Below are 22,667 nucleotides of genomic sequence, written 5' to 3'. Positions count from 1 at the left end.
CCAAAGCTTATTTAAAGCCTTCATATCCATGATGGTTGGCTACCCTGGCTGAGAATAAGAGAGGAAATAATTAGGGGAGTGAAAATCATAAGAGATGTAGAAAAGTATTTTACACAGGAATATTTCTTGAAACCTTATTTATAATAAATCTTAGAAACAAAATATATATCAAAAATAAGAGATTGATTGGATAAGTTATGATTCAGCCATGCTTCCAAAATCATGCTAGGTAGAAGGATATTTAAAGGCATGAAAAAGTTGTCATAACACTTTATTAGTGTTTTTTTAAGATAACAAAGCAATGCATAGTGTGATTTTGATTCTTATATAGATACATATTTAAATGTCCTTATTGATTGCCTCTTAATGATTCTTATTTCTTCTTTCTTGCTTTTTTACTATATACATTTCATATAGTGGGAATGCATCTAATTTTTGTCACAGAGAGTTAATGATACAATTATAAACAGACCTTGAATTCATTGGCTGGCAAATGTTTCTCTGTTACCTGAAAGATCATTTTTATTTTAAATATATTTCTTTTATAAACCTATTACAGGTTATGATCAAAATTGGGAGATGTTGATGTGTAGGGTGAAAAGTAACGGTAACATCATTTCACTGTACAGACAGAGCTGCTTGTAACACACTTCTTTTGCTTTTGCTTTTTCTTCTCTTTGTTTCTCTGTTTCCTTCCCTCTGTCTTTGTCTTCACAACATATCACACACACCATCCATGTAGTGCTTGGCCTTAACATCTTTCATGACTCCAGGGAGTGGGCTCCAGCATTGCATTAATTTCTGTCACTCCTGGTGGCAATGGTAGAAATTGTCACTTGTTTTAGATGGGTCTCCTGGTTCACTACACTTGGCAAATTGTCACCTCTTCCATTTGCAACCTAAATTCTTACAGCAGCTAAAATCTTCCTGAGAATAGGAGACATTGTAGCACATATTACCTCCTTTGGATTATGATATGTTTATACTAAAAGATATCTGCATGGGGCTGGGGTTGTAACTAAGAGTGTAGTTCTCATCTAACATTCATGAAACTCCAGGGTTGTTTGGTTGGTTGGCTGATTTGGGTACTAGGAATTTAGTACAGGGGTGTTTTACTACTGAGTTACATCCCCATTCCTTTTGACTTTTTATTTTGAGTCAGTATCTTTCTATGTTGCTGAGGGTCTTGGTAAATTGCTGAGGCTGGCCTCAAATTTGTGATCCTCGTGCTCAACCTTCCAAGTCACTAAGATTACAGGCTTGTAATCCCAATGAGGCCCCAGTTTTGATCTCCAGCAACACACACACAGAGATGTTCCCATGATTGTTCCCTTTTTAACAAATTTCGTGATCAACCTGTTTTTTTCTCTGTTGATTTCACAATCTGGGCTTAAGATTTCTCAGTGCTGATAAAAAATAAAACATGGTTAAAGAGATTAAAAGTCTTTGTACATATAATTTGTAATTGAACAATTATAAAAACTGATCAATTGCCAAGATTTCTGGATAGTAGCTTGTAAACTATGAGCTTAGATTTGAGATAATTAACATAGTAGTATACACTATTGACATGTTTATACTCAAATACCCAAAGATGACTGATCCACTCATTCACTCATGACCACACATGGCAAAGATATAGTAAGTACATACTAAGGACTCCACCAGATTAGACACCTCGATTCTGTTGTAAAAGATGCCAGAAAATCCCCCAAGCCTATGCAAATTGGAACTCTGGACCTTAGTTTCATTTAAATTATCCTTTATGTGCTTGTGAAAAATTAGTAAATGCTCTCTGCCTCAGTTTCCATAGCTGAAATGTAAATAAAATCAGTATATGATTCCTTTTTTTTATTTTTTATGGGGATCTTTTAAATCATCCTATAAACAAAGTAGCCAAAGAATAAGAAGTTTTAAAGCTATTTCTTATTTCTAGAACATTACCCAGGGCCATGGGAAAGGTATCATCAGTTTCTTATCATTTGTTCACTTTTGCTGAGATATGAATTTATAATGTTTATGTTTCAGGCCAAAAGTGTGATCCAAGCTGTCCCAATGGAAGCTGCTGGGGGGCAGGAGAGGAAAACTGCCAGAAATGTAAGTTAGTCAGTGAAGAAGCTCAATGTGTGACCACCCCTCCCCACCCATGAGCATAGCCCCAAGTCAAGATGTGACCACCCTCCCAACCTGGATTCAGGGGATTGGATTTGTCTTCCCATCAGAGACTACAGGCAACTTCCTGACCACAGGGCCAGATGTTGTCAGTTTCATGAACGACAGTCTTGCAAATCTCACTGTATGTGCCTACTCCAGTGTGGGCTATTTTGGGCCACTTCAGCCTTTCATAAATACGTGAAAGCCAGCCACCTATGTCCTAGTCATTTCTTCTGGATAACATGGTTTTTTGCACATTTTCCTGAGAATCAGAGACTCATCCTCTCCCTCTGTCTTCGTTATTCCTGGGTATCCTGGTACCCAGAAGTTTGAACAATGTTTCTTAAGAGAGTTTTTGTGTGAATCCTACTTCAGGAAAGAATTTAATTTACCTGATCCTGGTTGTGGGCTCACACACTCAGTGTGGCCAAGGACTCTGGGGGCTTGTCAGGTTCAAAATTGACCATCTGTCCTTAAATTTCATTGTGACATGGTTGCTGCCTCCCCTGAAATACTTCTTCCTGCCAAGTGCTTATGTTTTATGTGCAGACACAAAGACTCAGTCTGACTAATGTCTAATTATTAAGAAGGTCTTGATTGATCAGTTCTTCTAAGCAATTAAAAATAAATAAATAAATAAATAAATAAAAGGTACCGTGAGGCAAGTCACGACAGGATTGAGTTTGGCTGAATGAGAATGCCTGAGATCTTGAATCAGAATCACTACATCACTGTATTCATCGTTTCTCCCCACTTTTTCCATTACTTTTGCAAGTGCTCTTTAATTTTCCCTGGGATATAATGTTTGCCTACCCCTTGACTCAGCTCACAGGTAATCTTTATTCTTTTTCAGTGACCAAGATCATCTGTGCCCAGCAGTGCTCAGGGCGCTGCCGTGGCAAGTCCCCCAGTGACTGCTGTCATAACCAGTGTGCAGCTGGCTGCACGGGGCCCCGGGAGAGCGACTGCCTGGTAAGACCAAGCTTCCCTTCTGCTTCTTTTGGAATTGGTCCACAACTGCTGTACACTGCCACCCCCAACACCGACCATGACAGGGGCTTCCGTGGGAGACGTTTGTGGATTAATATTGGCAGTCACAGATATAGCATAATAGCATAATACCCTTGGCATTCATCACCGGGAACTAGGCACAGAATAGGCACTAAATACTGTATATGTGTTATTGCCAATAGCAATAGCATCACACTATTTATTGTTTCCCTTGATACTGTGAGATCCCTATGCTAGTCAGCTTTCTGTTACTATGAACAAAGTACCTGACAAGAGCAATTTAGAGAAGAATAAGTTTGTTCTGGACTCACAGTTTCAGTCCATGGCTGGCCAATTACATTGCTCTGGGACAAGGTGAGGCAGAACATCACTATGGAAGGGTAGTAGAAGAAAACTGCTCATCTCATGGTATCCAGGAAGTAGAGAGAGAGAAGAAGGAGCCAGGAGGACAAGATATAAAGTGACTCACCTCCTCTAGCCATGTCCCACCTGCCTACAGTGATCACCCAGTACAGCAGTTCTTTAAAATTATTAATCCATCAAATGGATTAATCCATTTTTTAGATTAAAAATCTCATAATTGCATCATTGAACCTCCTTCGTTCCCACAAGAGCTTTTGGGGAACATCTCTTATCCAAACCAAAATAATCCCCTAAGAGATCCACCCAGAGCTTTCCTGATCTTCAATAGTATGGTATTTGGGTCTCCTGTCCCTCATCCTTCTTTTCTTTCTACCATAGTTCCAATGCCTCTTATTCTCCCACCTACCCCTAAGGGGTCTTAAAGCATTTCACTCTTGTCTCTGCTACTACAGAAAACTCACAAAAACCTTGTCACCAGTGTACACTGTGGCATTTCATTTCAGAAGTCCTAGACACATCTGGCCTGGAGGTTACAATTCCCAGGGTCAATACTGAGTGTAGTGAGATCTGCTCAGACTCCAGAAAGAGGCCCACCCTAAACTGGTCTCTCAGTGGTTTCAACAAAGGGAAGATTCTGAAATTCCAGAGACTGGGCCCAACCCCTAGGGATTTTGAACTGGTTGGTCTGGGGTGGGCCAATTCCAATGGAAGATTTCAGGGAAAATAACCCTTGTTACATAGCACCTTTCCTAGTGAAGTCTTTCTTCAGTTTATCCATAAACTTTAAAATGCATCCTCGAGTATTCTTTATAAAGGAAATACAATGTACATTGAATTTCAAGTCAATGGTTGTCACAAAAATGTCTTAACTCTTGCATTTGAAAATTAATAGAGAGTTATTTTCTCAGATCATAATTTGTAAGCTATGATAACCAGGACAATATGTTTAAGAAAAATCATATTCTTGAGAGAAAGTTCTGACTCTACCAAAGGTCATTGCTAGATTTTTCTACTCTGATTGAACACCTGAGCACTGAGCTTTCTAAGCCTTTCTAGCCTAAAAACAAAACACCTTGCTTCCTTGATTTGGGGCACTGAGTATCCTTGCCCAGCTCCACCAGGCCTGTGTCCCTCCTGTGCAGGTCTGCCGCAAGTTCCGAGATGAAGCAACATGCAAGGACACCTGTCCACCACTCATGCTGTACAACCCCACCACATACCAGATGGATGTCAACCCCGAGGGGAAGTATAGCTTCGGTGCCACCTGTGTGAAGAAGTGTCCCCGTGAGTGCCTCACCTGGGAAAGCCTTTGAGTTTTCAGGCATCCATATCCTCTTTTGTCTGTTACAGAAATCCTTGAGCCCCGTGGGGGGTTCAGGTAGTGCCTTGGGTGCTCTTTGGGGCTCTGTGTTTGCCTTGTTCTCAGGCAGGTGACCACATGCTGATCAGGTATGGAGGTGAGGCCCAGCTGAGTGCCAAGGAGTACTAAGGCTTCAGGCTCTGCTTATGGGGCAACGTCGTCTATATTGATTCTAGTGTCTATGGTGGCTCAACTGCATAACAGGAAACACACCTGTCACTCTGCCCCCCAAAAATAAAGGCCAGCTGCAGTAGTCCAGAATGTTCGGTTGTCTGATTAGCACAAAACCACAGTTCTTTGGGTTATTTCATTGTTTTGTTCTTATACCAACCAGGTATTTAACAGACCTAATTACAGAGAAGAGCAGATCTGCAGCCTTCTTAAGTGGTTCAAATTATGGTGAAATCATTCCTCTTGGAAGTATTGCAGAAGCTTTATTTTTTTTTTTTGTTTTATTTCATTTGTTTGGGTTTGGGTTTTGCTTATTTATATTTGCATCCCACTGGTGGCTGCAGGGAAAGGGTGACCTGAATTATTTCTGAACAGAGAAAGTGAAACAATGTCTAATTAAAGGGCTCTTGATTTCTAGAAAGGAGATTAGGGGACAATGTAAAAGAACAACTATGAAAGGCAGAAATTACCCTGCTGGATTTGTGTGCATGAAAAATTTCAAACTCTGTACAGAAAAAAAAATACTATGCAAATAGAATAATAGACTATTGTAATGTAAATTGCAAAGTAAGATAAAGAAAACGTTGCCACAGTTATGACATACATAGGATCTAACTTTTAATAGAGCTTTAAAAAATCCATGAAAACATTCAGGGCCTAAGATAACAAGAGCATCAGTTTACAGGAAAATTACCAATGTCCAGTAAATATTTTTTTGTGTGGATCTACTGTAGGAATATAGAGAGTTTCTTTAAAAATAGTGGTGACATTAATATTAAAGAAATAAATTATGTGTGTGAAGGGAAATGGAGGAAAGGACTGAGGTATCTCTCTGGATGCAAAACTTACTTATCTAGCCTTTGTACCTCCTTGCAAAGGGACACACAGCTACATCAGAAAGATGGATGGGCAAAGCTGCAGGAATGAAATGCAGCCTCAAATGCAGCCAGTTTTGTGGGAGAATGGTTGTGTTTAGGCTTATAGATTTAATAAAGATTCAGGATTTAAGTCTCAGTCCTAAAGATGAAGCCCATGGAGAACTATGGAGAAAACTGAGCTTCAAATCAATGCTTTCACCTGATGAGGGTACAGTTTCCTCCCTTACACAATTCTTTTCCGGCTATGATGAAGCATCTGTATTTCTCCATATTGCAGTCTTGAAAGCTATTGAACTTAGTTCTCTTTCTGTTTGTAGCCTTTCCTTCTCTGTGCCCAAATAAATTCAACTCAAGGATCAGGGACCTTGTACCCATAGGACGTAGGATGTACCTGGGAGGCCCAGGACACCTGCTGCTGCCTTCACCACCTTCCTTTCTTTGTCTCTTCCTCAGGGAACTATGTGGTGACAGACCATGGCTCCTGTGTCCGCGCCTGTGGTCCTGATAGCTATGAGATGGAGGAGGATGGTGTTCGCAAGTGTAAGAAGTGTGAAGGGCCGTGTCGCAAAGGTAGGAGCCTGCAGAGTGTGTGTGGTCAGGGCTTCCTCCCTTACCCTGAGGCTGGCCGCTGTTGTCCACCTCCACGGGGACACATCCTACTCTTCTAATAATAATAAAATATATTGTTTCTTTAAAGTATAAGATAAATCTGGGAAACCAGGTTAGGGTAACAGTAGGCATGGAAGATTTGGTCAGGGGCGTTCTCTGGTTAGAGTTGTGCTCAGAGGCAGCACCTGTGGCCCAGGTGTGCTATGGTGGGCAAAAAAGGGGAGGGGCAAGAGTCTTTGGGAGCCTTTGGACTATATTACTCAAGTGGAAAAGTATGAGGAGGAGGATTCAAGCCCAGTGAGGGCTGTAATGAGACCAGCATCTCCTTTCACCATTGCAACTACCAAGCCTGCATGTCCTGGTACCTAGCAGGCTTCCCCTCAATGTTTGTCAAATGAATGAACAACGATAGCATGGTGGGAGGGGTTCTCAGGGCGGGAATTCTCTTTCTGCTACCCTCTGCCTGTGAAACTCCAGTTCATTTTAATTCATCAAATGTGAATATAACAAACATCTCTCTTAACAGTTTGTAACGGAATAGGAATTGGTGAATTTAAAGACACACTTTCCATAAATGCTACAAACATAAAGCACTTCAAAAACTGTACTTCTATCAGTGGAGATCTTCATATCCTGCCAGTAGCATTTAAGGGGTAAGTAATAGTTAGGTTTACTTGTGCAGAGAAAAGAAAATCTGCTGCTTTAACTGGTAAAGACAGATAATTAATAATCATTCTGCCATTTCTTTCAGGGACTCCTACACACGTACTCCTCCTCTAGATCCAAAGGAACTGGATATTCTAAAAACCGTAAAGGAAATAACAGGTTTGTGCTGCTATATCCTAGGAGCACAAATGGGACATCAGAGTTTTGTAGGGAACTTTGGTCAATCTCTTTTCCCCTGGCATAAAAACATTTCTTCTGAGATTCACCACCATCAATTGCTTCTTTGATACTTTTCAAAAATTCGGTTTCCCCTACATATGAATATTAGAAGCCATGGCCAGGGTCACTCACAACTTGGTGTGAACATGTTTAATCCCTTGTTCTCCCCAGGTCAGACCAGCCCCCTTGATGGGCCAGGAACCGCACTGGGTGGAGGGAAGGGAAGAGTGAGAAGGTGAGGGACAGTAGGAGCTCTCAAGCCCTATAAACTAGACTTTAAATCCCTGCTTGGCCTATGGCATACCTTGGGTCCATGATTGATATCTGAGCTCCACTTTCTTCATCTCTACAAAGGGGGGAAAGTTAGACCCAAAGCAAGGTTTGTTTTCGAATTGGAACTAAATAAGAAAAATATTTGAAATTTGTGGTCTGTAAGGCAGGAGTCCACTTGGGGGGATCAGATATAAAGCCCCCAAAGGGCCATCAGAGCTGTTTCACAGCCTAGTAGGTGGGAGTGGGGCAGTAGAAGAGATGTAGCAGGGGAGTGGAATTTTGCCTTGACTTTCATCTACTCATATGTTCATGTTCTCAGTGAAGAGGATAAGAGCACAATCCAAACAAATATTCACTATCCTGGGAGAGTCTAATGAGAATCCTACAATAATAGTTCATACAAAAAGAAATAGGAAAAAAAAAGAAAGAAAGGAAGGAAGAAAAGAAAATCCAAAGGGTACATGTCTGAGTCTTTATTCTGCCTTCTAGGGTTTTTGCTGATTCAAGCGTGGCCTGAAAACAAGACTGACCTCCATGCTTTTGAGAACCTAGAAATCATACGTGGCAGGACAAAGCAACAGTAAGTGGACCACAGCCAAAGCCTGATAGATTAACTCTCTGTTTATTTAGTTTGAAATTAGACTTACACGAGAGTTTCCACACTAGTACAAAGACTTCCCATATATCCTTCACCCAGCTTTCCTTAAGGTTAACAAAGTATTGCATGAGCAGGTACAAGGATCAAAATGAAAAAGTTGACATTGTTAACTAAACTACAGGCTTTATTGGGCTCACCAGGTTTTCCATGCATCTTTCTCACTGTCCACTCCAACTTCTCACACTGCATTTACCCCTTGTATCTTCTTAGTCTCCTCCAATCTGTGTTAATTCCTGTGTCTTACCATGTCTTTTATGTCCTTGACACTCTGAAAAGTACAGGCTAGGTGTTTTGTGGAATGTCTCAGTTTGTGTTTGCTGAAGTTTTGTTGTGATGCATTTGAAGTTATGCATATTCAATCAGGGGAATTGGAGAGACCTTTTAACACTAAATGTTTTTTTTTCATGATTTCTACTCTTTCTTTTTATTTTATTTGTGCTAATTAATAACACATGACTGTAGAATGCATTTTATGATTTCTACTTTTTCAACTTCAACAATGAAATCCACACACTCAGAAACACACACATACACCCACACACACAAAGCATCTTTAACATAGTAAGAGAAATCATAACTTTTGTGGTGAGGAAGAGGGATTTGGAAATCTTTAGCTTACACCTGCCTTGGAAACTGTTTGTTGAGAAGAGTTTTCCATAATTGAATATTAAAAGGACTACATAATATTGTGCAATATTAAAGAAAATCAGAATACCGGATACATAAAATATATATTACTTTCCATAAAGTCTGTTTGATAAACACTTCTGATACTAGTAAACATACAACTAAACTGGGTGTGGTGGCTCATGCCTGTAATCCCAATGACGTGGGAAGCTTAGGCAGGAGGATTACAAGTTCAAGGCCAACATGGCAACTTAACAAGACTCTGTCTCATATTTTTAAAAAATAATAAAAAGGGCTGGGGATGTGGCTCTGTGCTAGAGCACCCTTGGGTTGCATTACTAGTACCACAATAATAAATACATAAATAAAAACAAATAAATATGCAGCTACTATTGCTTCCCTAAAAGACCCCTTTGCTCTGAATTCTCAGGAATGCTTTTTTTGCCATTCATACAAAGCTGAGATATTTAAAGCACTGGTTTAGATGACTTCTACGTACCACTTTGGGTATTTTTAGGGATTTAAGCAAGATGAAGATGAAAAATGTGTATTTTTTCACATTTAGGGAGAAATCCAGTAATATTCAGTCCTCACTGCCACAAGGTTATCATAAGTTCCAGAATGTGACTCCCCAAAACTCCAGACCTGTCCTGCAGGGAAGATCCCAGCCTGGCCCCTGGTGTCTTGGCAGGGAGAGAGTTCCTAGCAGTAGTGGATATAGGTATCTTGCACAGGGCCTTCTGCTTCTCAGAAGCCAGGTTGTAGGAAAAGAGGGAAAGGAAAGGAGAAAAGATGGGGAGGAGAAGAACAGGGAGAGAAGGGCTGCCAAATTATCCTTTAAACCTTTGCCACTTAACACTTTAATTAGAAGACTCTTCACTCAAGTCTTGTCTCAACTGGTCTGTTCCACATCCTCTTGTCCAGTGAGCTTCCTACAAGTGCAGATTTTTTCCCTGTGGTTTCTAGTCAGTCACAAAGAGCAATCCAAGTTTCCCCTGAACAGTGCAAGATCTTCTGTGCTCCAGCCTCATCCACCCTCCACACCATCTCCCAGTCCCCCCGCCACCTGCACATTTATGTGCAGCAAACCACGACTCTCAGCATCCAGCCCAGGTGGTTTGGAACTTCTTCCTTTTATCTCAGTCTCTTTCATCCAGTCAATTGATGCACACATATTGAATACCTTGTGGAGTCCTAGCGTAAAGGAAAATATCAGGGGTCCTGCTCTTCAGGTGATAGCCTCAAGCGTCATGGCTGTAGGGAAGTCCCCCTTTTTCAGGACTATTTAAATATTACATGCTTCTGTAATGGCTCTTAGTTTTGCTGCATTCACCTCTCTAGGCTCAAATACTCTGCTTATATGGTTATTTCACCTCTAGATAAAGGGTTCCTTGAGAGTAGGAAACATGTATTTAATCTACATAGAATTTAGCACATAGTACCACAAATATTTGTTCAGTAAGTATATGACTGGGTAACTGGTAGGTGGTTAGATTGATGGATGGACAGACAAACCTATAGTCTTTAAAATACCTTTGGGGTTTTCAGAGGTGAAATGTGTTTCCAATTTCTAAGAAAAATTAAAGTGTAGTAAATAAAATGTCATGAAGGTATTTATTCAGCCCCCCTTCAAGTCTGTTTCTGAGGTTGAAGATACTAAAGGAATGAGGAACTGGCTTGTCCTTAGAAAAGCTCAAAAAAACTTCTTGCAGCCAAGTAGTGTGGCACACATCTGTAATCATAGCATCTCAGGAGGTCGAGGCAGGAGGGTCACAAGTTCATACCCAGCCTTAGCAACTTAACAAGTCCCTAAGCAACTTTAGAAAGACCCTGTCTCAAAATAAAACATTTAAAAAAAAAAGGCTGGGGATGTGGCTCATTGGTAAAGTATCCCTGGATTTAATCCCTGGTACCAAAAAAAAAAAAAACTACTTACCCACTTGCAGTTTCCAAAACTATAATGTATACCTTTCACAACATAGCTTACAATCATTGGAAGATGGTAGTAAATCTAAGTAGTCCTGAACAACAAAATAAAGTTTTTAGTGATATGTTGTTTGCATCATTGTTCACAAGGTTATTTTTCTTTTCCCCAATTTAGTGGTCAGTTTTCTCTAGCAGTTGTTGGCCTGAACATAACATCCTTGGGATTACGCTCCCTGAAGGAGATAAGTGATGGAGATGTGATAATTTCAGGAAACCGAAATTTGTGCTATGCAAACACAATAAACTGGAAAAAACTATTTGGGACTTCCAGTCAGAAAACCAAAATTATAAACAACAGAGATGAAAAAGACTGCAGTAAGTGATCAGTTTTCATTTCAATTGTGCAAATGATTCCTGTGGGTCAGTTTTGTTTAGGTGGAATATTGAAGGACCATTCCCAAATATTTGTATTACTTTTTTTATTCCTTAAGAAGCAAATGAGGGCTGGGGATGTGGCTCAAGCGGTAGCGCGCTTGTGTGGCCCGGGTTCTATCCTCAGCACCACATACAAACAAAGATGTTGTGTCCGACGATAACTAAAAAATAAAATATTAAAATTCTCTCTCTCTCTCTCCCTCCCTCCCTCCCTCCCTCTCTCTTTAAAAAAAAAAAAAAAGAAGCAAATGAAACATGTATATTCCAAATTGTGAAGATACGATGTGAAATTCACCAGAATTACTTCGAGATCATTCTCATTTCATAGAATAATTTGCTCTGAAGTTTAGGCTACCAATTATTTGCAATTTAAAAAAACTAAATTTAGCCAGGTGCAGTGGCACATGCCTGTAATCCCAGCAGCTCGAGAGGCTGAGACAGGGTGATCATGAGTTCAAAGTCAGACTCAGCAACAGTGAGGCACTTAACAACTCAATGAGACCCTGTCTCTAAATAAAATACAAAATAGGGCTGGGATGTGGTTCTGTGGTTGAGTGCCCCTGAGTTCAATCCCTAGTACCAAAAAAAAAAAAAAAAAAACAAAAAACAAAAAAACCATTAAATTCAGTATTACTTATGTTATACTTTAGGTGTAGGTTATTCCTGCTCATTTCAGCCTCTGATGACTATACCTAGGCACGATAGCACACATGGACAGACATGCACCTGGGCATACACATACACACAGGAATGGGATAATATTTCACAGTAACATTTTCTATTCTGATTTTATCTTCATACGTTAGCTTTTAAGCTGGCAAATGCACTCAGCCTTGTGGTGAGACCTGGCCTTATGCAGAAGCACATCTAAGTTCCAGTGCTGGTCTGACCCTCCTGGGCTTTGAGAACTTGGTCAATTAGTTTTGTAGATTTTTTACTTTCTTACCTATAAAATGGTGATTCCTATCACACAGTTGCTTATGAAAGAATTAAATGAAAATTCTGCATTATAAATTTCTCTGGGCATGGTACCTAGCTCACAGCATTGACTATAACCTTCCCTGTTATTTCTGTCAGCTGTGAGAACAAACTACCACCAAGTCTGGTCCAGGGTACCCTTTACACCCAGCAGGGAGGAGGGAGCCTGCAGATGGCCTTGGTGCCTACTCCTTTCAATAGCCCCCAGCTGGTTTGTGTAGAGCACATAGCCTCCTTCCAAAGGTGTTGTGTCTTCTTCTCCCTGTGGTCCTTTTTCTGTAACTGACTCCTGTGACTCACTGTGTCTCCTCAGAGAACAGAGGCCACTTCTGTAATCCCTTGTGCTCATCTGAGGGCTGCTGGGGCCCTGAGCCCAGAGACTGTGTCTCCTGCCAAAATGTCAGCCGAGGCAAGGAGTGTGTGGAGAAGTGCAACGTTCTGGAGGGGTGAGATGCTGTTCTTTCATTACCCTTGTCTTGATCGAAATCAGTCACAGGGTCGTTGTTATAGATTTTGATTATTCAGATTGATTCTCTTCCTTTCTTTCTTTTTCCTTTGTTGTTACTGTTGTTATCTTTTTAGTTTGTTTGCTTGTGTGTTAATTTTTTGCTAAACTGTTCATCATAATATGAAGTAAGCAATGTTTTTTTTTTCATTATTAACTAATCCAACCCAATACTTTATGGAATTTTTTTTCCTGGAAATAGTGTATATTTTTCTAAGTTGTGCAATGTTCCTAAGGCAAATAGAACAGTCACAGGTTGTTCCAGTGGCCAAGAGAATGTCATTGGTCCCTTCTTTACCATTCACTTTTTCTGGTGTGTCAAAATCCATTAATGCAAATCATATTTCCTGACTGATTTTTGTTTTATGTGCCCCCATATGCAGTGAACATTGAACCATAGAAATAGCTTTAAATATAACTAGAGATAAGGAAAGAAATAGTCTGTATGATGTTTGTTTAATTTCATTGCAATCAACACAAAGATACTCTGAGAATCTCAAGATTGATGTAAAACTTTGAATGGCTAGAAGTAATGACTAAAACAAATTAATTGGAAAGTCAAATTGAAGGATAGATAAGCAGATAAATTTAAAAAAAAAAACTTAAAGAGAAAGGGAGAGTTTGATAGAGAAGAGCCATAGGAATTACAGGTGGGATGTAGGAAATTTTCCTTCCTGTTTCACATTAGGCATAGATCACGGCTTGGATCCCAAAATACTCAGAGGCAGGATGGGAAGACCAAATTCAATGCAGAAGAGTCCTTTAGCTGCTAGACTCAGAATGATTTGCATTACTGAGAGTGAGTGCTCTTTCAAATAAGAAACTGGTGCAGTCCTTATTGCCGCAAATAGACTCTCATGTGAGTTTTCAGTTTTCAAGTCTCTTTTAGGGGTAATTAAAATAATCATATCCCATGACCCATGCCTTTCCACTAGTGTGGAGAATCCTGGTGTTCAGCAGTCCCTTTGGAAGACTGTCTCCCTAGCAGGGGATTTGACCCAGAGATGAAGCACAAAAAAACACCACTGTGTCATAGTTTAAATGATGCCATCTGTCTACAGGAGGTCCCATGACATATTTTGTTGGGTGTAAACAGTCCTTGTTTTCTGCTTGGAGTGAAGATTTAGAGTTAATTCCAGGGAGATTTCAATCTTCATAACAGCTCTCACACTATTTGTCTTTTCATTCAAGCATCAGCTTCTTGCTATTATCTACACATCTTGAGGAAGGTTGAAAATAGTACAAGCAAAATTTTTCATACCAGTTTTCAACACTTACCATTTTGAGGAATAGCCATTCAGCTAGTTGGCTACCCCTCCTTCCTTTACCTACAGTCACCTTTTCTATCCATATTAATTTAAATATTCATAGAACTGTTATTAGAGGGAGGAGCCTCATTAAAACACTTTTCCTCTTCATTTTTGGCTTGCTAACCTGATATATCAGAAACTAGGTTTTTGGAAAAACACAGGGAAGATATCTTTTGTGTAAATGAAGCTTGTATGTTTATTTTTCTGGGAGAAGATGACCAAAGATTCAGATGATACAGTCATTGTAATATATATAGTATAGTCTCTGAGTCCCAACTCTTTGACCTTTATCTAAAACTTTTCTGCCTCACTGGGAGCAGTGATTTATGTCACCTGTTAGGGTTCTATCCACCTGCATCTGGAAGAGCCTCTCAGGGGATGGCATCGTCAGTTTTCTTTTTCCTTCTCTCAGGGAGCCCAGGGAGTTTGTGGAGAATTCCGAGTGCATCCAGTGCCATCCGGAATGTCTGCCCCAGACCATGAACATAACCTGCACAGGCCGGGTAAGAAGTCCCTCTGCTGTTATGCACTCTCCCTTCACAGGAGCAGAAACAGTGGTAACTTGCATTTCCTTAGCTGGAAGGATAACCATCCAAGCCCAGCTCCCAGAGAAGAAATGGGCAAGATCTGTAAGCTGTGACAGTGTGGCTGTGTGTGAGTGACGTGTCACACCTATGACAACCTTTACCTTTCCACTCCAGCACCCCAATCACATTTAACCACGACCATTTCTTCACCAGAGCACAGAAAAGCTGTGATAGACTTTGGTTCATTCTCAGCCACTTTTCAATTTTTTTTTTTTTTTTTTTGTTTTGCTACTGGGGACCAAACCCATGGGTGCTCTACCACTGAGCTGCACACCCTGCCCTTTTTAAAAAGCCTCTCAGTGGATGGCATCATCAGTTTCCTTGTTCTTTCTCTCAGGGAGCCCAGGCAGTTTGTGGAGAATTAAAAGTGCATCCATTGCCTTCCGGAATGTCTGCCCCAGTCCATGAACATAATTTGCACATAACCTTTTTATTTATTTGTTTTAACTTGGGGATAGCTTCTCACTAAGTTGTCCAGGCTGACTACAAACTTATGATCCTCCTGCCTCTGCCCCCACAAGTCCCTGGGATTACAGCTGTATACCACCATGCCAGGCTACTTTTCACCATTTCTGACATGTGCAATTCATCTCTTTCTCATTTTAATCAAATACCATAAAATTCTTTTTTAACATTCAGTTTAACTGAGTTGAAGAACCTTAAAAGAAACTTATAGCAAAACTTTTTAAAACCTGCAGTTTTAAATCTACATCTTCAATAATAATCTTGTTAAGCTCACAAATGAGACATCAGGTCCCCCTGATACCAATATCCCAATGTTGTTAATTCTTGATTATAAATATATATATTTATATATATTTGGATTTGAGCTTCAGTAGTCACATCTAAATTTAGTAAATGAAAATATTTTTTTCAGAAGTTGTCCCTGCATCAGGCAGAGGTTAATAAGACTGTGTTAGATAGAGATCTAGGCTGTCAACATGGCTGCTTACAAAGTAAACCATTGGTTGATAGGTTTACAGGATGCTGAGTTAAATTTTCATCATTCTAATAGAATGGTTGGTGATATTGACTTACTCTTCCGGCTGTTCTAGGTCTAAGTACACTCAGCCTTTTAGAGGACAAAACTGGGACATTAGAGAGAAAAGCCCAGAGGAAAACCCTTCTTTTGTCTCATTCTCATTGCCTTATGAAGTGTGAGGCACCCAACTCAAGCAGGAACTAAGGCAGGAGGAATACTGGAGCTCAGGAGTTTAAAACCAGCCTGGGCAACACAGCAAGATCCTGTGAGGGGAAAGAAGGGGAGGAGAACTGGGCAAGAAGGCCCTGGGCTCCATCCCCAGCACCACAAAAATAAGTAAACAAACATAGAGAAAAATCAAGATGGTTTTGACCTGGAAAGATGCCTATGATGAGTCAAGTAAAATGCAACGAAGTATATCGTTTCTTTTATGTCTATGTATGTTCCACGCATTTGAAGTCAGAAAACCTCACTGAACTTTACAGTGAGGTCATATCAAGCAAGAGCATTCACAGAACTTGTTTTCTGATATATGGAAACTTCTGTATATCATTTTGGCTCACACTAAATATCTTAAGTAAAAAGTTATTCCCATTTTGAAAAAGAAAGAGACATACATAAATATTTTTCTGTGCTTTGGTGCAGGGACCAGACAACTGCATAAAGTGTGCCCACTACATTGATGGCCCCCACTGTGTCAAGACCTGCCCAGCTGGAATCATGGGAGAAAACAACACCCTGGTCTGGAAGTATGCAGATGCCAACCGTGTCTGCCACCTATGCCATCCAAACTGCACTTATGGGTGAGGGGGGCTTGGATGCCCATAACAGAATGTAGAAACAGAAAATGTTTCCTAACTTGCAAATTTACATGTTGAAAACACCTCCCAAATCTCCTGGCCATGGATTATAGAGGTTTCTATCAATCCATTACTCAGGTGTTGGTCTTATATCCATTTTAGCAGCAGCAAAGCATGATTGAGTAGGTCTTGATACTGATAGGAATATTTCTTTGTTTCTCAGGATGTTTGTCACTTGGAGACTGTTCCACAGTGCTTCCTGTCCAAACAAGAGAGACTAAGTGATAGGTGGAAAGAGCTGAGTTCTCACCAGCTGTCACCTTTGCCTCTCTCTAGGTTACTAGGGTCCCAGTGTGCATTGATTTTTTTTTTTTTTTGGTGTTTTGCAATTACATTGTCTGGAATATTGCTTACAAGTACTATCTTATAACTAGTTGATTATTAAGCTGTTACCAATTTTGCTGCAATCAGCAGAAGTATTTTGATTGTATGTATCTTGTTTACTGGAATAATAAATTTGGCAATCAAACTGAACTACATCTGGCAATCAAAAAGAAGTTGAGTTGCCATCTACACCATTTCATGTTTCCTTGTATTTCTTAAAATCTTCAGTCTTGTTTGGCCCTATTCCTCTTTCTCTCTCTAGATCCATCCAGTATTAGTTAGGTGCCCTTAGACAGGTGTCTTAGATTCTCCAGGCCTCTCTTTATCTGTGAATTGGAAGAATAATACAACATACCTAACAGAATTTTTGTAATTATGAGTTAAGATGTCTAGTGTACTTAAAACAGTGCCTGGAACACAGTGAGCACTCGATTAATGAATAGTAGCATGGATGATGGTGGTGGTAATGAAGTGATGGTAACTATGTTGGTGACAGTAGCAATGGCAGTGATTGTGATTGAGACAATTATGATGAGTAGTCAGTTCTCTAGGAACACAATCATATCATCCCCCAATGATATCTTAATCTCTTTTTCAAAAGTTTCAAATTGTAGAACTGGAGATGTAGCTCAGTGGTAAAGTGCTTACCTAACATGCATGAGGCCCTGGGGTCAATCCCCACAACTGCTAACTAAGTAAATAAATTAAAAATTCAGATTGTGTTACATGGGCCAGAATTTCCAGAATAATATCTGACACAATGAAAGTGAACATCAGAGTTTTACATTTGACAGTGACTAGAATGGTTATGTCACAATATTAAGAACATCTGCTGTTAGTTTGAGATACTAATTATCTTGTTAAGGAAATAGTCACCTAAACTATTTTTTTAAAATAGTGAAGTACTATGGAATGGACTTTGAATTTTGCCAAATATCTCTTTGGTCACAATTTAATACTCTTCATATTTTGTCCCTTTTGCCATATCAGCATGCTGGTTATAGTGGCCAATTTGTAAACTCTGCAAAGCATATTATAAATTGTGCTTTGCATAAAAGACCCCAGATAGCCAAAGCAATCATGAGCAAACACAGCAATGCTGGAGGCATCTCAATATCTGATTTCTAAAGATATCAAGAGCCACAGAAATAAAAACAGCATAGTATTGCCATAAAAACAGACATGTAGACCCATGGAATAGAACAGAGGATCCAGAAGTAAACTTCCACATCTGCAGCCATGTTATTCTTGACAAGTTGCTAAAAACTTATATTGGATAAAAGAAAGTCTCTTTAACAAATGGTGCTGGGAAAACTGAGAATCTACAAGTAGAAGATTAAAACCAGATCCTTATCTCTCACCCTGTCCAAAAATCAACTCCAAATGGATCAAAGACCTTAATTTAAGAGTTGAAATTTTGAAATTGCTAGAAGACAATAGAGTGGCAACACTTTAGCATGTAGGTAGAGGCAAAGAGGAAATAAAAGCAAGAATTGACAAAGGGATTAAATCAAATTAGAAAGCTTCTACACAGCAAAGAAAGCAATTAACAGAATGAAGAGACAGTCTATGGAATGGGGAAAATATCTTTGTCAGCTATTATCTTACAGAATATAAATGTCTGGAATATATAATGAACTCCAAAAATGATCAACAAGATTGATAATTATCCCAACTAATACAATCAATTACCTGGCGGATGATCTGAACAGACACTTCTCAAATAAAGAAGTACAAATGGCCAGTAAACATGGAAAAAAATGCTCAACATCTTTAGACATTAGAGAAATTCAAATCAAGACTACATTGAAATTCCATCTCACCCTAGTTACAACAGCTATTATTATAAAAATTAAAAATAACAAACACTGTTAATGATGTGGAGAAAAAGGAACCTTTATATAGTGGGAATGTAAACTAGTAGAGCTGCTATGGAAAACAGTATGGAGGATCCTCAAAAATATAAAATGAGAACTACCATAAATCTAGCTATACCACTCCTGGATATATACCAGAAGGAATAAAGTCAGCATCCTGAAGAGATCCCTAACACCCATGTCTATTGTCGCACTATTCATACTTGCCAAGATTTGGAATCAACCTTGGTGTACTTCAACAGATAAATGAGTAAAGTGTGATTGATATATATACACACACACACACACACATACACACACACAATGGAATATTATTCAGCCATATAAAACAACAAAACCATGTGATGTGCAGGAAAATGGACAGAACTGAAGACCATCGTGTTAAGCAAAATAAGCCAGATGCAGAAAAACAAACATCACGTATTTTTCTCTCATATGTGGAAGCTTAAAAAATAAAACAAAATAAAAACATAAAAAACAATGATGACCTAAAAGTATGAGAGACTATTAGCGAAGGGGAAGGGGGGAGTCGGGAAACATAAGGAGAGGGGAGGGCAAAAAGAGTGTAGATGGGAGAGTGGATATGATAAAAATATGCTGCATATTAAGTATAGAAATCTTACAATTAAATCCATTCATCTAAAAAATTAATATGTTAATATTTATAATTTTAAAATTTAAAAAATAAATTATGCTTTGCTGTTTTTCACCATCTATTTTTTTTTGCATTTTTATTTATTTTTTTTATTTTTATTTTTTATTTTTTTTTTATTGGTTGTTCACAACATTACAAAACTCTTGATTCACCATCTATTTTTATAAGTGATTTTGGAGCAGATTCTCTACAACAGAACTATATTAATGTATTATGTAGAGAAAAAGGAACTCTTAGGCATTGTTAGTATATTTGTACATATTAATTAAATGTGTGTTTTTCTCCTTTATTCTGTGTTTCAGAAATTAGTGCATTATATATGTCTCTTTGTCTATGAATGTGTAATTGTTGCCCTTTGTGGGGATCCAGAAAGTCTTCAGGAGTTGGACTTTTCAGTACATTTACCTAGAAAAATAAGCAGATTTTGAAATGTAGGAAAAAGGAATTTAGTCAAAATTTTTTTAAATACCAATGATCATTTATTTTAATATTTTTATATGTTTTTTTCCTGATTCTTGGCATTTTTGTTGGGAGAACATATAATTTTATATGACCTTATTATTACTACCAGTATTTTCTCTCAGTCATTAATTACACAGGAATTTCATGATAGAAATAGATGTAACTTCTAAAATATGGAGAAATGTTGATGAGGGTAAAGGAAAATAAGGAAACCTTTCTTTTCCTGAATATTTATGAGGTGCATAGACTTATCAGCACAGTGTTTCTCTAAGTTCTCAGAAAGTGGTATTGCTTTGCCCATATTTATGGGGAAAGAAATACTTAATGGGGCTCAGTAATCATCTCAACTCATGAACCAGTAGAGTCTGATCCCTCACCATAGCATAGGACCTTGACTGATCCCAAGAGCCACACCCTTTAGCCATGACAGGTGTGGCCACCCAGTGCATGGATAGGAATACTGGAAGCATATCCATTTTAAATGGAATCACATTTTCATACCAAGTGGCAAGGTATTCGAGACTTCACCCATAAATTTGAAATTTTATCCTTATAAATTAAATTAGATAATATGAAATTTGCCTGCTTTTAAATCACATGCAACAAAAGGTACATGGTAATGTAATTTAAATGTAAATTCCTTACAAAAAAAGAGAAAAAATTGAGTGGAGGACAGAGAATAATTTTTCTGAGAGAATATAATGATAACCTAATCTTGCCTCTTTGACTTCATATCAGGAATCAAAAGGCAAGAAATGGTATATTCAGCTTTCCCAAAGAGCTCCTAGTCTGTGACACTCAAATGGATATGCTTCCAGGATTTCTTCCCATGCACTGGGTGGCCACACCTGCCATGGCTGGAAGGGTGTGGCTCTTAGGATTATTCAAGGTCTTGTGCTATGGTGAGGGATCAGACTCCACTGGTTCATGAGTTGAGATGATTACTGAGCCCCATTAAGTGTTTCTTTCTCTCTCGAAGTACCTGTCCTGACTCTATCCTCTTCAAATGTAAACTGGTCTTTCCCTCTGAGCTTCTTGATTGTAGCTCCCTGTTAGCAATCTCTGTGGTTTCTTTCCAGTATACCTTCATAGGCTGCATAAGACCCCGCCTCTTGTCCAAACTGCAATTTCAATCTGCCCTTGCTTAGCATAATGTTCCCACTACATCACATTTGACAATTAAGAGCTGCTGAAAGACATTGTGGTGGGAAAAGGGGGTGGGAGGATATTTTGAATAAGGCCTGTTTTTATCAGTGGCCGGTTCATTACAGAATGCTCTCTATTTTGAGTATCTTAATGTTCCCAGAAAGTAATAGATGGAAATAAGGATGCTTCCCTGTATATTTCACTGCCTGAAGACACCTGTGTGTTTCATTTATGGGTGAAATCTTGAAGGCGTAGCAGAAGCAAGACTGTTATACCTGACACGGAGGAAAAATGCAGGAGCCCCAGCCATTAAAACCAAGAAGAGCAGGGTATAGAGATCAGAGCCAATTACTGGCACCTAAGGAATATGGATAGAAAGTGTTTACAACAGTCTAGAGATATTTTTCACTCATATCCAAAAGTCTCCCTGGTGCTCTTCACATATATAAACCACAGTGTGATAATCAAATAATGATGGTAATCTGTTCCACTACAATGGGACCCTCGCTGCTCAGGAGTAATCTGTAATGCAGTCCTGTATGATCTGCATAGAGAATGACTCAATTGAATGATCTGGGTGGGGCCAGTGCCTGTCCTGCCTTTCTGTGTCTGTGATCATCACAGTCATCTTCCTGCCTTTCAGACTCATGCCTTTTCTTATCTGTCCCTTCAGCATTCCTTTCTGCCTCTCCTTCATGTGGACTACCAGGTTTCTATTATTATAATACCTCCTATCCAGTGTCTCCCTTAATTTTTTAGGGCTCCTTCCTTTTCTCGCATGTTGTCTGTAACCTGATTCCCATCTCAGGAGCAGCCTGTGCTCCATTCCATCACTGCTGGATGTTTGTTCAAAGTTCAGCTTTCCTGGGAGGCCAGCAAAGACTACACACTGCCACCCTATTCCTGCTTCAGTATGGCTCCAGTGTATGTGTCTCATGTTGGCTCCCTGCCCTCCCCTATCTATCTTAACATCTACGGCCAGCTATGAGATAGCTGGATCTGTGTCAAAAGTGGACTCTATGTGAAAATATTCCAATAATGACCTGTCTGCTTTGTTCAATTCCCTGTACAAAGAAGACACTCATAAATATTTCCTTCATGGATGATCAAATGAGTCAAATACATACTACATAAATTAGTAATCACCACCCCAATATTGAGATGCAATGTAATGATTTGAGAGCAATTTGCTGCACATTGCTTATAAGTTAATTTTTTTTTTAAATCTCCACAAAACAAATGCCAAAGAATTTGAATGTATTTGTCTTTTATTGCCCACAGATGTGCTGGACCAGGGCTTCAAGGCTGTACAATAAATGGGTAAGTATTAGTTTGGGATCCAATGGACCTCCTCAAATATTACCAAAAGTCATTTCTGATTGTCCCGGAGCCTTGTCAGTTTCTTAAGCCTTCCCTTAGCCAGCCCAAGGTCCCCAGCAGAAACTGCCTTGCTGATTCCACCTTCCTGTCCCCTATCAACTTTGTTCTTTAGTAGAAGGGATGCAGCAAGGGTTAGGCCTGGACCTTCTCTATAGGAATTTGTACCCATGGCTAGCCACCTCTTTATACATACCTCTCTCTGGCTTCAGCAGTTACACCAGTTTTCCTTAATCTCACCATCTCCCAACTTC

General features: G+C 39.3%; 1 protein-coding gene across 4 annotated transcripts in view; it reads left to right on the top strand.

Annotated features, from left to right (window-relative positions):
* Nucleotides 1-22,667, top strand: part of Egfr (epidermal growth factor receptor) — a 200,328-nt gene that overhangs the window by 133,399 nt on the left and 44,262 nt on the right. For all 4 annotated transcript variants that reach the window (XM_078039717.1, XM_078039718.1, XM_078039719.1 and 1 more), the window contains exons 5-16: nucleotides 2,029-2,097; nucleotides 3,008-3,126; nucleotides 4,671-4,812; nucleotides 6,391-6,507; nucleotides 7,073-7,199; nucleotides 7,298-7,371; nucleotides 8,194-8,284; nucleotides 11,091-11,290; nucleotides 12,642-12,774; nucleotides 14,556-14,646; nucleotides 16,358-16,515; nucleotides 22,318-22,356. In XM_078039717.1, the coding sequence (XP_077895843.1) occupies nucleotides 2,029-2,097; nucleotides 3,008-3,126; nucleotides 4,671-4,812; nucleotides 6,391-6,507; nucleotides 7,073-7,199; nucleotides 7,298-7,371; nucleotides 8,194-8,284; nucleotides 11,091-11,290; nucleotides 12,642-12,774; nucleotides 14,556-14,646; nucleotides 16,358-16,515; nucleotides 22,318-22,356 (1,360 nt within the window). The remainder of the gene's footprint in view (nucleotides 1-2,028; nucleotides 2,098-3,007; nucleotides 3,127-4,670; nucleotides 4,813-6,390; nucleotides 6,508-7,072; nucleotides 7,200-7,297; nucleotides 7,372-8,193; nucleotides 8,285-11,090; nucleotides 11,291-12,641; nucleotides 12,775-14,555; nucleotides 14,647-16,357; nucleotides 16,516-22,317; nucleotides 22,357-22,667) is intronic.

The sequence above is a fragment of the Ictidomys tridecemlineatus genome, chromosome 2 (assembly GCF_052094955.1).
Source record: "Ictidomys tridecemlineatus isolate mIctTri1 chromosome 2, mIctTri1.hap1, whole genome shotgun sequence".
Taxonomy (NCBI): domain Eukaryota; kingdom Metazoa; phylum Chordata; class Mammalia; order Rodentia; family Sciuridae; genus Ictidomys; species Ictidomys tridecemlineatus.
This window is presented reverse-complemented; position numbering and strand designations above follow the sequence as displayed.